General features: G+C 42.7%; 1 protein-coding gene across 15 annotated transcripts in view; it reads right to left on the reverse strand.

Annotated features, from left to right (window-relative positions):
* Positions 1-4103: 4103 nt before the first annotated feature.
* cdon (cell adhesion associated, oncogene regulated) overlaps positions 4104-13459 on the reverse strand; it is a 36379-nt gene continuing 27023 nt past the window's right edge. For 3 of the 15 annotated variants that reach the window (XM_023961498.2, XM_078930001.1, XM_078929993.1), the window contains exons 12-20: positions 13244-13425; positions 11090-11197; positions 10851-10956; positions 7857-7979; positions 7591-7782; positions 6366-6649; positions 6214-6293; positions 5676-5908; positions 4104-4610 (exon numbers count right to left, since the gene is read on the reverse strand). In XM_023961498.2, coding sequence (XP_023817266.1) covers positions 4453-4610; positions 5676-5908; positions 6214-6293; positions 6366-6649; positions 7591-7782; positions 7857-7979; positions 10851-10956; positions 11090-11197; positions 13244-13425 — 1466 coding nt within the window. In that variant the 3' untranslated portion in view covers positions 4104-4452. The remainder of the gene's footprint in view (positions 4611-5675; positions 5909-6213; positions 6294-6365; positions 6650-7590; positions 7783-7856; positions 7980-10850; positions 10957-11089; positions 11198-13243; positions 13426-13459) is intronic. The other 12 variants (XM_078930002.1, XM_078930003.1, XM_078929998.1 and 9 more) reach the window with 7 other exon arrangements.

A 13459-nucleotide genomic window follows, 5' to 3' on the forward strand; every position in this document is an offset into this window, starting at 1 on the left:
TTAACTTATAACTTGTGTATCAAAACAACGGACAGAATTTAGCAAAAAACACAATAAGATTTTCTTTGGTAGATTGGACAATAATTTAGCGTCTGTAGTAAAAAAAAACCTTGATTGTAAATGAGAACGAGAGCGAGAGACTGTGACTTCACTAATAGAATATGACTTACTCACAGTTCCAATGAAGCCAATTTAGCCGAAATTTCTTTTCGATACGGATGCCGCCATATTGGAGCCAGACGATGTCAGTAAGCAGTGATTGATCCAAGCCATTTGGAGTCAACATTTCTATGACAACCACTCTTGTCAATCAGGAGAGAGCTTGTTTTGGCTTCTTAGAGGCACTTCCTGTTTGGATTGGAAAGGGGGAGGGGCTACTCAAGCCAGTTCCCCTTTACAGCTGATAGAAAAAAGGCTGAATCTAGCTGTTAGCAATTAAGCATTTTCAAACAAACGTATTGCTTTCTCTTTCCTTCTTATTGACCGCATTCAGGCAAATATAATAAAGACAAACTTTTAGCATTTAGCTCCCCACTCCCCTCCTTGTAAGGGTTTATGATGAGACGTAGATTTTTCACACCCATTTTCACACCCAGGACTTAGGTAAGGGTGGATTGTTGATGCGATCCGACGCGAAGCAGAGGACAGCTCAGGCTTCCACGGCTTGCGTTAATTTCTGATAATGCATACTTATATCAGAAATTATATATATATGAAAATATATATATATATATATATATATATATATATATATATATATATATATATATATATATATATATATATATATATATATATATATATATATATATATATATATATATATATCTTGGTCACTAACAAAAGAAATAAATATTCAACCAGTTTTTGGTACTTTATTCTCGTTATTTTTTTGGTTTGAATCGTTTTTTTCACAAAAACTGACTATTTGTTACGTGGTGCAGCGCGTTGTCACGTTACTGTGACAACGCGCTGCACCACGTGCAGGTCCGTAGCGGCTCAGCCGGCTGAGCCGCTACGGACCTCAACTGCAGCGGCAAAGGAAAGCGATATATACCAGATGCTGATCGTCAATAAAGCATCACGTCAGAGAAAAACTTCACCTCTTACCGCTTGTATTTGTCCAGATGATGAAGCAAACTTTTGTTTTAAAGAAGCCAGCGCTGTGATATGGAACATTTAAGCTAGGTGACCGGAAATTCTTTTTTAGTTGCGTTTATCTCTTTTTAATGAACACCCAGTAGCCAATCAGAATCGAGAATTTCCCCAGACTATGGTATAAACTTCAATAATCTATCAGCCTTATAAAGATTTTTTAAACCCATGATAACTTGCTAGCATACTAATACTAATAAAGAATCAAGCATTAAGAGCCAAAGTGGTACCTTGTTAAAAAGCAAACTAAATAAAATGTCAGCTGTCTTTATTCTAATTTGTTTTGTGTTTTTAACTAGCCTTGCTAACTCTTACCAAAAAGTAGTCTATTTAAGTATACTCAACCAATGGTAAAAGTGAGGCAGTATACTTTTTATATACCATCCACGTAGTAAACTTAAATGTTTTAAGTTAGTCTGACGAAGTATTCAGTCAGTAGACTTTCTACACTACACATACATAGTCTGTATTATACTATCTATACTTAAGTATACTTAATAAAAAAACTTCAGGTGTACTTTTTGACAAGGGATTGAGACACATTTGCTGCATTGCTAACAGCTGTTGCTCGAGAATCAAACTATGAACTGCATTAGGTTGGTACCTTTATATATTCACCTTTATGTAACCCTGATGTCCTTGAGTTGAGCTAACAGTCAGTAGGTCATAGAAGTCTTTTTTGTAAGCCAGCAACAGACAATAAGTTCATTGTGTTTTAAGAGTTTGAAACTGGACAGACGTCTGGAAAAAAACAAACTTTGAATGTTGCTTCCTGCCTTGGTGCAGAATTTGCTGTGTGTGCATATTAATGCACTTTTGCTAAACTTGGAAGTCTTGATAAAAACAACAGCATTTCTGAAAACAATTTTTAAAAAATCTTTAGGAAAAAAAGGGACATCCCAAAACCCCTGCATGAGCAAAAAAAAAGAAGTAAAACAGGTGAGACAAACACAGTTTCAGAAATATAAAAATACAAAGCAAAAACTGTGGTATCTTGCAGAGAAGTTATCCTCGAGAGTAAACTGCAGTATCAGTGCGCCTGTGTGTGAGTGTGTCCCAAGCAGGAAACCACCGGAATGCTGTTCTTCATCCAAGGACAACATGCTGCACTTGTGGTTTGTGACATCTCCAGGAGTAACAGGAGTTACAAACTCCGTCTGACTCAGGGGAGTCACAGCCACAGAACGGCAGGTGGAGGGAAGAGGGGCCGGTGTTAACAGGTTGACAAAAAAAAAACCTCCTGGGTTGACAATAGGCTTCCCTGTTCCCATGGGCTCCTTAATGAAGGGGTGTAGCTGCGTAGGCTGAGGGTTCAGGGCAGAACTGAGGGGGAGGACCCACTGACAGACGTGGGAGACAGGGAAGAGGCTCATTTAGGGACAACCTTGCCCTTATCCTCCCCAGCCGTATCTGTCAGCATCCCTTGTCCTGCCGCAGAGATTTTTTTTTGTTATTCCGGCTCCATTTGTTTGTTTTTTGTAACTAAAAAGAAAAAATATGACTTGAAAGAGCCGTTTTGGTCCACTGTGTTTGGTTAAAATCTTAAGATAAAATTTTAAAAAATCCCATCAAAAGATCTGAGAATTTTGGGGCTGAGAAGACGAGGCGGTCTAGTCCTGGGAAAAGAACAGGCCCAAAAGGAATTCTACGAACGGCACTTAAAATACCAGCCGGAAGAAGCAGCGCCACGCCTCGCCGGCACAGAGGGTAAATCCGGGTGCCAGGAATATCCCGTACGGCATCGAGGGAAGACGAGCCGGGGCCTGAAGACCGCCATCACGCAGGCAGACCGGCACCAAGCATGGAGAGCCTCAGTGAAGCACAGCCGGGCCTGTCATGTGCCCGCTGCAATCCTATCAACTCCAATCAGCCAAGGAGATTATCCCAAAACCAACATGGGGTCTGGGCTTTTGGAGAGAAGGGACGGATCAGTTTTTCCCAAAAACACGTTCCTGTTCTTAAAGGGTCACAGAAATCACTACACACCATTTCCTGTGCGGCCCGTACAGGTAGGTATGTGGCCATGCAGGTAGTTTTAGTCTCATATTTCACATCTCAGCCAGCATGAAGATTCATCCGGACCCCGATGTTGGACTTGAAACAGAAAATCACACTTGACACTTAAAAACATGTGCAAACCAAACAATTTTACTTCTGAGACGTAAAAAGTACAAGCAATCAAAATCATTTTTCACAGACACGGACATAAAAGTTCATGCTGACTGGTCAGAAATTCTATCAAACCTTATCCAGTCTATGAGCTGATTGGACGAATTTCTGACCAATCAGCATCAATCTTCATGTCAATGTCATTGGCTAGCTTTTTATGGCATATTTGTGACGCAGTGCCCTGCTCTGTCTTAAACGAAGAAGAGACATCAAATTTCTCGTGAGTGAAAATTCCTTTGATTGTACGTATTTTTAAGCTTCAAGTGCATTTTTCTGTTTCAAGTCCAAAATAATTTTTTTGAGCGCACACATTGTTTTAAAGCTTTACACTCAAAACAGCGAGTGTGGCGCTTGGAATAATAATAATAATGCTCGTGCTCCACGGATTTTCCTCCTTCCTTTTCAAAACAAACCAAGCAAACAGAATCGGTTTGGATTCCATGAAGAGAGCGTGTAATTTTCTCCGCTCCTGTCGGCCCGTCTGCTCCGGCGGCGGCCACAGTGGGGTTTGCTCTCAAATGTGACAGATTTGGGCCGGCGGGTCGACGGCGCTCTCTGGCCAACAAGGGCGTTTGGTGTAAAGGGATGAGCTATGGAGGACTCAATGAAGCACAGAGCAGAGGCCTTAATGGGAACAGTGAAGGGAGTGTTCCCTGGTTCAGGGGTCACTGCCCACATCAAAGAGCTGCCAGAAATATGGATGGGTTGGAGCGCAGGCCTGGAAGCTCATCCAACATGAAAGAGGCGAAGAAAGAAGGAGCAGGAGGGGGGGGCTCTGGTTGACCCTTCCATATCTTCTTTTTATATTATTACAAAACTTTACACAGACAGTTGCTAATCTTCACGCTGTAGTGGAACACAGAGGGACAAAACTGCCAAAAATAAAAAGTATTTCTCATCCAAAAGGCATAAATATTATAAAAGACAAACTTTTTTTCTTTTAACAGATACATTCATATGAAATAATACTTTACTACTACAAAAAATAAATAGGTCATCTAAAACGTTTTGTGAGTCTTTCCTCCGATGGGATGCCGTTTTTTGTTTTTGTGTCTCTCTCACATCCCCGGTCTCTGTGGCCGTGGCCGTATCACACAGTGTCTCTGACGCCAAATCCTCTCGAGGGGTTCAGGCCTCCCGTGGGCCGGGCTGGATCAGCTCCCCCGCCGCCAGACCGCTGCCGGAGATCCAGACGGGCTTCACGTCACAGTCCAAGTCTGGCAGGCCCAGGCTCTCCCAGCACACCACCGGCCCCTCCACGTCCACGCACTCGGGCTCGTCCGCTGCTGAGGGGACAGGACCCAGTCAGGAACCCCCCAAAAAAACAAAATCAACATTTAATAAATGAACCTATACATGAAAAAAAAAAAAACTATTGGGAGCAACAACAATGGCAACTATTTGCTGCAGTTTAGACCGGTCCAGGCTATTCACTGGACCGTCACGGTGCATGTGGGGTGAAGCAAACAACAACAATGGAGGTCATCCAGTCCCTCATTTGTTTCACTTGACTTTTGGTTCTTCATATCAACAAGAGAGGAATACAGCTCATTTCTTCAGTCAAAGTGACCTTGAGCCAATCAAGAGGTATCAACAGTTGCTCCGCCCTAACCAGTTCTTTCCATTCTACTATGGACCTCCAACTAAAGGAGGGCCTAAGAATGGTATGGTACAGTCCAACTTAATGGGTCTATTTTATAATGGAAACAAGTCAAAATACTGGATCGGACCGTCTGTGGAAACACGGCTTTAGGGCGATTTAATGCCCTCTACAGTCATTTTATGTTTTGTTTGATATTGTTTTTATTTAAAAACCAGTTGTATTTTTTTAATGTTTGCCATTTTTTGTTTGTCATATTGATTTTATGCAAATGGTCCATTCATAAATCCAAATTTAATTATCTTTCCCCTCATTTCTCTATCTTGGTTTATGAGGTCAAACAACACATGACCACAATTAAAAATTGGGACAATAGGAAAGCGTAACATGTATGTATGTATGTAACAAGTATTAATAACTGTATTAATAACTGTTAATTTTTGTTTGTTTTTTTACTTAATGTTCTTTTCTTGTTATTGTATTGCACTGCATTGTATTGGATCGTTGTGATTAATAAAGTTCTTGAAAACAAATCTGATTTTCTTAGTAATGAAGTTTATCCTCATAAATAGGGAAGGTTATATTTATGAATAAAACTATTAAACCTTTTTCAACTTGCATGCTTGTTCCTCTACGCAGTCGAGCAGTCTTGTTCATAAATTTGAGGACAATCTATACGCTTCAGAGGTCATTTTACATGGAAGCTTTAAAAAAAGAGATAATAAATGGTGTGCACCACGTCGTTTCTCACCCGAGCCGTCGCTCGTCGTGTCCTCAGTGTTAGGACAGCAGGAATGCTGCGAGGGCGGGGACTCCCCGTGGTTACCGCCTCCTTCGTCGTGCTCGTGGTCAGGGCCGTGGCGCGGTGGCAAAGCCTGACCCAGAGGAACCATCTCCAGCCCGTCCTGCTGGCAGGGCGCGGCGCGGTGCATCAGAGGCAGAGTGCCGCTGGGGAAAGTGCCGTTGGTCTTGTTGTAGCATCTACTGGGAAAGCAAACAGAATTGGACTTTTTCTAAAGTCTCTCTATCTGCACACGACTAGATTGTGCCGGCGCCGCCTGTTTTTCCCAGCAGCCGGAGGTAAATAAACACAGGGCTCATTAGGTTTGCTGGCTGGGTGAACACTGAGTAAACTGTGATGCTTAAGTACATAAACAGTGGTAGCAGGACAGCAGATCTTTGAGAGCGTTTGGACCAAAACAAAAACGCTTCCAAGCTTTTCGTTTTTTCTGCGTCTTCTGAAATATTGATTAAAAAAACCCAGATCCTTCTCCTGCCTGTTTTCTTACCTGTTGTTGTTGCAGAGGTTCTGGCAGCTCATGCAGTCCGAAGACTCCGCCTGAGAAAGAGCGGTGTACACGCCCCCACCCTGAGGAGACAACACCAGCGTCAGGCGCGTGTAAAACCAACCCCGACCTGCAGGAGGAGCCGCCGCTCTCACGTTTAAGAGGTGGTGGGGGTGCGAATGCGCACAGTCTCGAGCGCCGTCGTGTCCGTGCGGAAGGCCTGGAGAGAACAAGCCGCCGGAGCCGTTGAGCAGTGCCAGGCCGTCGGGGAGCTTGTGGTGGAGGTGGTGGCACCCCTGGGGCAGCATCTGTCCGTAGCCGCCGTGGATGCCGCCGTTGATGTGGGCAGCATCTGGCGTCAGAGCGGTGTACTCCAGAACGTGGCCGTTCATGTCTGACGTCTGGTACATGCTGGGGGGGTAACTGGAGGGGTCGTACTCTGCATCACCAAAGACAGAAACCAGAAATCAGACTCAGTTTGTTTGAAAAGTTAAGTTTAGAGCAAAAAAAAAAACATCGCTATGAGCTAAAATGTGTCTACAATTTTTAGCACTCTTCTACGGAGACGTAGAAGACAACAGGAAATAACATGTTCTCCAAAATACTCTTTGAACATTTACGCAATAACGTAATTTCAAGTCATTCTGAAGCTGAGAAAAGCAACTTTCAACTTTCAACTGTTAAGTGTTATATAGCGGCGTCAAGCCGCTTTTCTCAATTTCAGAATCAGTTGGTATACGTAAATGTGGTAAGTAGTTTTAAACTATAAACATTCAATGTATGTGCTCTTTATGACTGTAAAGTGCATTGTGGTCTATATTTACCAATCTAGTGAGCATCAATGGACACTGGTTTTTCGCAGAGAATTCTGGGAAATTTATAGGTCATCGGATTTTGGAATTGTAGACTCGGACAGCGCTACAAAATGGCGAACGCACTATATCATTCACTGTGTAGTGAGTAGTGAAGGAATTCGGACGTAGCCTACAATTCCAAACAATCGAGTGCTCTAGAAATTTCCCAGAAGTCTGCGAAAAACCAGTGTGTATCAATGCTCACTAGATCAGCAAATGAGACCACAATGCATTGCATCTGAAACTATTTTTTACAAAGAAAATGCATTTAAATGTATTTTTACAATAAAATATCAACATTTTCATCCTCAGAACACAGTGGGCTTATAAATGATCGTCGCAAAAGGCTGTAAAAAGTAGTGAGCACTACACAGCTGTTTCATAGTTAGGGGTTCTACAGAGTGCACTATATAGCTTCTTAGTAGATAGGGATTCTACAGAGTGCATTGTATAGTGCGTTTGCCGTTTCGAAGTGATGTCTGAATCTACAATTCTTCAGGGAGCAGGTGTCATGAGGGACACTCACTGTGCATGCTGTTCTGCTGCCGGTTCCTCCACAGACACATGGCGATGAAAGCCAGCAGGATGAGCACCATCACTCCCAGGACGCAGCCCACGATCAAGTACAGCAGTCCTCCCGGGGGGCTCGGGGGCTCCGGCAGGTGTGGGTCTGGGGGGGTGACGGGGTGCTGGCTGGGTGACCCCGGCGTCTGACGCGCTGCAGAGCGGAGAAGCGATCAGGCACGGAGGGCGGACGCCTCACGGCGGCTGAGTTGCGGTGAACTCACTCACCTCTGGTCTCGCAGATCATGACGTTGCTGTACTCGCTCTGCCCGCCGTCGTTGAAGCACTGCATCTTGATGTCGTAGGAGGTCTCCGGTTGCAGGTGCCCGATCATGTGCCAGTTCTTTGCACCTGAAGGGGCAGAATAGGAGGAGATTGAGGTCACGCCCTGAGGCCCCTACCACGCCGCTATTGCCACTTCTACCCTCAACCCCCGCCCCCAGCCCTTTCTGTCAGCTCCACAAAGACCCAGACAGCTGCATTACTGCAGCGCCATATATGGCAGCTTCATGTTTGCTCTGGCTTCCTTCCAGGGTTCCCACTACACACACATAAACACACAACTTCCAACAATCTACATTTCCAACAAACACCACTGACATGTTGTTGTGTTTCTCGGCGGGAGGGGGAGGAGTGTTGCACAGAATGCACAGACGTTATCGGAGAGGCCGAAGCTCGAGTGTCGCGTTTTAACAAAAAAAAAAAAAAAAAGCGCCACACACTCCTTATGGAGAATGATTGCCAGAGTCCAGACCTTTGAATCCTCCTCCCACTCCTGCGAGCTGTCTGACTCATCGGGACATAAAACACAGCTTTCTCGTCTGAATTGAAAAAAAAAAGTCGTGGGAGTCTTGAAAAGAAGCGGCACAAACTATTGTGAAGCGGAATGACAGGTACATTAAAGCTATGACATCACCACAGGCGCAGCTGTGGAAAAAAACAGCCTTTTCGGAGAGGCAGGCGAAGGGGGGGTCGGTTGAGTTCAGATCAAACACCATTTCAAAGTTAAAGCCTCTGACTTCACCTACATTCATTTGGTCGTATCTCCTCTGACTGGAGTCAAGCAGGTTTTGGCAGAAAAAAGAAGAAGCTTCTTGTATGGAGCGCGCAAACTTAGCATATCACAGAGTGTGTTTGTGCATGTTTTAGCACAAAGTCTGACACTAAAAAACTTTTTTAACCTAAGTTTACGTTTGTCAAGTATAACAAAAAAAAACCAAAACCTTCAACAATAAAAGGCAAAGGTTGTGTCCAAATTCCTTCACCACTCTGCGTTCCAAAATTAAGTGCCCGAGAAATTTCTCACAAGTCTCTGCGACAAACCAGAGAGCACCGATACTCACTAGACTGGTGAATATAGACCACAATGCATTGCATTTAAACATTTTTTGTCAAAAAATGTATTTTCAATAATTTAATTATTCATAAACATCCACATTTTCATCATCAGAACACAGTGGATTAATAAATCATCTTTGTAAAATGCTCCTAGTTACGAGGTATTTACTTTGTGAAATCTGTGATGTCATATTTGCCGTTTAAAAAAAATTAGTGAGCAAATCCAGGACATAAGGTACTCCCACACAATGTAGCTTTTTTAGTAATTAGGGAATAGGAAGGAGAGTCGGACATTGCTAAAGTGTATTAGCAATGCTAATGCTAGCTATATTCCAGGAAGTTTTGCAAAACCATAGAAGAAGAAAAAGAATATGGCGGAACAGACACAAAGAACACGAAAAATTGAATTAATTTTTTAATGAAAGATTCTAGTAGATTTTAGTAAAAGCAACAGTGGAGTACAAGAAAATATATAAAATTTTAAAGCTTTTATATCTACTAAAATTAAAAAAAATTACTTTAAGGCTTCGAGGCATCGGTCTAAGAATGTACATGGACGTTTTAGTGACCAAACAAAGCCACACATATAAAATCTGCTGATGTTTGGGTTGTACTTTTATTTATTTAAAACAAATGTATACGCTTGACACTAAAAGCGTGAACATTTGTCAAAACAATAATAAAAAAAATAAATCTAAAAACGAAACTTTTAGATACATTATTCTACTTTTATCTTCGCGATTATTTCCTAAAATCCCATCCAACAGTTTGTCATTTATACATTTGTAACAACTTAAATTTGATAGTCTGAATTTGATTCCATGTTGTATATCTTTGTAAAAACTGCTTTGTGTTTGAAAACTTGTATTTTTGTTCATTCATTTGTCTTTTTTGATCAAAATTCGGGGGAAGAATCCATCTTTTTTGGTTTTGTTTACAAAATCTTGTTTTATTGTTCACTCTTTTCACAAATCTTCCAAAAATAAACCGGTTAATTGATATTTTAATCAGCTTTTTGCATTTAAATGTGTTTTCTTTTTACTAATTTTAGAAATAAATTTGGATTTGATTTCAGTTTGTGTTCAAAATGCTGTGTTTTTGTTAACTTATTTTTATATCTTTCAGAATACATTTAATTTTTGATATTTCAATCCTCTTTTTGTGTCTAAATGAGGCCATTTTAAAATCATATTTGAAAAAGAAAACCCCTTTTTGTTTTCAGTTTGTGTATGCTATATTGTATTTTTGTTCACTTAGTTCATATTTCATCCAGAATAAAGCTGCTAATTAATCTTTAAATCAGCTTTTTGCATTTAAATGAAGCCATTTTCAGGCAACAAAAGAATTTCTTTTTGGTTTGACGTTTTCAGCCGCCTCCAACCTTTGCATCTTTCTAAGTGTAACCGGGACGGCCTTTATCTTATTTTATAATTACATAAACTTCCAGTTTTTTCAAGTTTTTCTGGGGGTAGCATTTCACATTTGCCCCCCCCCCCCGGTGCTGAGGAGCCAAACGTTCCGATGCGGAAGAGTTATGCTGGTTGAACGGGTGCCCCTCTTTCCCTTCCTGCAACAAGCTCAACTGTTAGCATTCCACCAGGCTACCCGAGCCCCCCCCCCGCCTCTGCCTCGCCTCACGTTACATCTCCAAACCATTAGCTTATGAAAAACAGATTTAAGAAACCCCTCTGCCCGGGCAGAGCACCCTCCATAAATCAAAGGGCAGAAGTGCCCCCTCTTCACCACTCCCCTCTTAACCCCGGAGTATCCGTTACACTGCAGGCTCCCTGCCAATCTGCACGCCACAGGCGTGGAGTCACAGCGGGACCGGGCCGTCCGCACTCTGAACCCGCTCTGCAAGCACCAAACATGCCTCTGCGTTACCTTCCACCACGTCCCGCTTGTAGTCGCTGTCGTTGTCGCTGTCTGTGGGCCGGTAGTAGATGTAGAAGCCCTGGATGGGGGTGTTGTTGTTACTGGAGGGGCTATACTGGAATGCGGATGGAAAAAAACAGATTGTTAAACTCCAGCAGTCTGGAGAGCAATTACTGTATAAAGAGAGGAAATTATTCCAGCGGCTAATGGCGGGCCTTGTTATCAGCAGATGTACAAAAACTGCAGACCTGATCCTTGATTGCCGTGTCTGTCTGAAGCCGGCGAGTAATGAGGCTGTCTGAGGTTGAGCACAGTAAATGTGGGGAACTATCTGCAGCCATCTGCAGCTCCAACGGCTGTGGGGCAGAGAGACTCTTTCACCGCTTTTGGCTGGGCTGTGTCGGCCTTTTACTTTGGGGGTTTACTGTCAGACAGGCTGCAGGTGAAGCCGACAATTTACACGGAAATTAATCCACCAGCTGCTTTTGGCTAAAAACTAAGCTGTTTTCACTCTAAACTGGGTTGAAAAAGTCAATTCATTTAGGAAAATGCAGCAAAACTAAAGAAATTATTATATTTTGGGGCAACTTCTAGTCCTTTTTAGAGCAAAAACCACTACCTGTTAGTTTTGATGTAAAATAAATCACAACCTTACAGTTTAAATCACCAGTTAAAGACCCACACTGATGAAAATGGAGTTTTTGGTGTTTTTAACAGGAACCTGTGGCATTTTTCTGATGATGGAGGACATGTGTAAAAAAAATTAAGACTAAAATTGTATTATTGTGAATCAGGAACAGATGAAAAAAATGCAGTTTAACAAAGATCAATGTTTGTGACGTAGAAAATACGCTACAATCTCCCAGTACCTCTAGAAATAATCTTTAATAATTGATCTACTAGCTTTCTATTTTTCATTTTTCTTCATTCTTCTTCTTCTTCTTATTATTATTATAGTTAAAGTCAGTGTTCTTGCGAAGTTGTTCTTGAGAAGGTCCATATTCTGCCAATTATCCAAAGTTGGTTTTCCTTTTTCTGCTGTCTGATTGACAGCCATCCTTCTGGTTTGAACAGAGTTTAAAACGCTCTCTGGGCTGTAATGTCTGTAGACAGTGTTGGTCAGGGTCCTTTTCCTCCTGAAAGCTGTTATCACTGCTGAATAAGCCGAGGTCCAGTTGTCTCCAGGTCAGAACTCTCTGTTAAAATTCAGGGTTACAGACGACTTTTATAGAAACCCGCCGCCAGGATTTTCTTCAAATTTTGTTTTACTCTTCTATCTGTGATCAAACGGCCAACAAAGTCTTCCATATTGTTGACAACCAGAACCTTTGACCGGTCCGGTGGTCTGGTCTGTGTAGGTTCTCACCCAGGTGTTATTTTTTTTTCCTGATTCTTTAGAATCCGCACTGTATTGGCAAATTTGGCAATCCCTCTGGTCAGTCAGATCCTTTCATATGTTTTCTTTGCTTCATCAGAGGTAGTTTGTGTTTTCGATTCACTAACCAGAAGACGATTGCTGGTTTATCCGTCTCCTTTCTCCTGGGGAGCGGGTGGCAGGTCACCATGCTGTTTAAATCCAGGGAAATCCCTTGAAAAAAAGCTTCAACCTGTTGGTCCATAGAGCTGCCGTCCTGCTCAGAGTCTGAAACACTGTTAGCATTAGCCCTGTTAGCTTTGACTGGAGTTTGATCCGTGATCCAGAAATGATCACGTTGTTCGTTTTGGACTGATGTTCTAAGACGTCTACTCTTTTCTCCAGTACATGGATCCTGTTGTCTTGTTGTTCATTCTGGGCTCAGAGTTTCCGGATCTCTTTAGCTAGCTCCAGAAGCTGAGCTAGTTCAGATGTCGTGACTGTAACAGACAACGCGTCATTGTCCCCTGTTCCTTGGTGTTTCGTCAGGGCTACGGTCAGCTCTCTTTTTGCAGTAATTTTGGATTAGGTTGTGTTTTAAGATGTTTTGAGACGGCAGCAACTGCAGAGTGTGACCGCTGTGCGTCCATTGTTTTGACCCGGATCAATGTTCGACTTAGTTTTCCTCGTCTGAGCGGCATCCGGCTCAAAACCGTACGGCTGTAAAGCTCAGATTTGGCTCGCCATTTTGGTGTAAGGTTGGGGATGTGAGGGGCTGTAAGCAAGCAGCAGAGAGTGCGAACAGAGAGCTCTCAGCAAGGATTGCTCCACGGCAACAATCTCTCCCACAAGTCAGAGTTTCTAATGAACTACTGCTGTTCCACAGAAACTATGTCCTTGAAGATGTCACGTTTTTTTATATTTCGGCTAAAAATGGCATAAACAGAATGAAATGACAACTGGGAACGCTTTCACAATAGAGCAAAGGATGATCAAAGTGGGACTTTAAGGTACAAAGTTGTGTGTAGCCGTGTGTCTGCGAACTCACTTTCCAGCGCAGCATGATTTGCGTGTCGCTGATGGCGTCCGTGGACGAGATGTGAGGTCCGACTACGGGCCGCTCGGACAGGCGGGGACTGGAGTGCGGCACCTGGTACGGCTTGGAGAGGATGCTGTGGGGACTCTCGCCATACGTGTTGATGGCCACCACCCGAAACTTGTAGATGGAGCCTAAAGTAAGACGGCAGGAAAGAGAAAAGTTCTT

Source organism: Oryzias latipes, chromosome 13 (genome assembly GCF_053564925.1).
Source record: "Oryzias latipes strain Hd-rR chromosome 13, Olatipes_Hd-rR_3.1".
NCBI lineage: Eukaryota > Metazoa > Chordata > Actinopteri > Beloniformes > Adrianichthyidae > Oryzias > Oryzias latipes.